Raw genomic sequence first — 1,339 nt, 5'->3', positions numbered from 1 at the left:
CCTGATAAAAACTGTTGTCTCATGACATAAACAATTGGGCAGACCAAAAACATGTTTTACAGACAAGTTAGTGCAATGTTATTGACATGTCAATATTGTCATATCATATTGTCAACGACAATAAAGAATAATAATAGAGCGTGTGGAGGATGAAAAGCTGTGACCTAAAGACTAATAAACAAACACATTGAGGATGGCACTGGAGCATCTAACCACTGCTAACCAAAGCTGGACTGGGGCCATTCATGACCTATTAGTAGCAACAGAAGGGCTATTCTGTTCAGAAAAGCGTGTAGTGTGGAGGGAATGTGGAGAATTTGTGGCTCATGCACAGAAACCTCCAGCAGCAGGAAGATCCCACGTTACCAACAACATCACTTCCATACTTTTGTCAATTCACTGTTTTTTCTATTATTTATTTTAAATATTATTTATAAATATTTATTTTTATTTACACTGTTTTTAGTGCTTCAACTTAAACTTCAGTTAGTTGCCAAGGCAACATTTCTAATTTTCCATTTAGTTTACATTTTTCATCTAATGTTTATTTTCAGCTGTCTTTCATTTAACAAATATGTTTTTAATCGTTTTAGATTTAAATAAAAAAAAATCGGATTGTTCTGATGAAAAACAAAAACACTGTAGGCAAGGTCTTATGGGAACTGGTTTCATACCATTAAAGAGCAGCAGCGTGCCCATATCCCAGCGTGCACTTGGGCTGGCCTGCTCCTCTGAGGGGTGCTGATAGTGTCCAAGCATACAGTAGGTCTTATTACTGTCTGATGACAAACTGGACTTCCTGAGCAGAGTAAAGTCTAGCGAGACGTCACACTTCCTGTATGTGGCACAGGAAGGCTCGATTAAAACATGATTCTGACTGCATGAGGAACTGATGTCTGCAGCCCTGGTTGAACTGTCCCTTTAAAACATCCACCAACCAACTGCAGATGCAGACTCACCTAATGCCGCCCACCCAGAGGGTCAGCAGACCGTGGATGTTCTTCTTGCCCTCGGGCTGCTGCGAGTACGTGAGAGCCAAGTGCTGCCACCTGCCTGCTGTCAGCACACCATCTCCAGACTCAGCCTGGGCCAGCAGACCCGCCTTCATCTCGTCGTTTGGATCGATGCAGATCCTGAACTCACAAATCAAGAGCCACTTTAGTAATATAGCACTGAAAACATTGACTTTTTGTGGCTTGTGCAAGGAAATGATCCCAACTTTGCACAAATAATCTTTCCATGAGCACATACAATGACATCTCCAAGCCAGAATTTTCCTTTAGATCTAAAATCTTTTTAAAAGATCTAAAAAAAAAAAAAAAAGATCTAAAATCTTTAG

At 40.3% G+C, this 1,339-nt stretch overlaps 1 protein-coding gene across 1 annotated transcript; it reads right to left on the bottom strand.

Moving 5' to 3' along the window:
- Positions 1–674: 674 nt before the first annotated feature.
- Positions 675–1,132, bottom strand: LOC107736382 (lysosomal-trafficking regulator-like; the record flags this gene model as incomplete). Its single annotated transcript, XM_016547811.1, has 2 exons — positions 960–1,132; positions 675–835 (listed from the first exon to the last, which is right to left on the bottom strand). Coding segments are annotated over exons 1-2 (310 nt in total), but the record flags the coding sequence as incomplete, so codon positions are not given.
- Between the last annotated feature and the right edge of the window lie 207 nt (positions 1,133–1,339).

This window comes from Sinocyclocheilus rhinocerous, unplaced genomic scaffold (genome assembly GCF_001515625.1).
Source record: "Sinocyclocheilus rhinocerous isolate Xijiao unplaced genomic scaffold, SAMN03320098_v1.1 C36666146, whole genome shotgun sequence".
Lineage (NCBI taxonomy): Eukaryota > Metazoa > Chordata > Actinopteri > Cypriniformes > Cyprinidae > Sinocyclocheilus > Sinocyclocheilus rhinocerous.
Note: the sequence above shows the minus strand (reverse complement) of the source record. Positions and strands in the feature narration are given on the sequence as shown.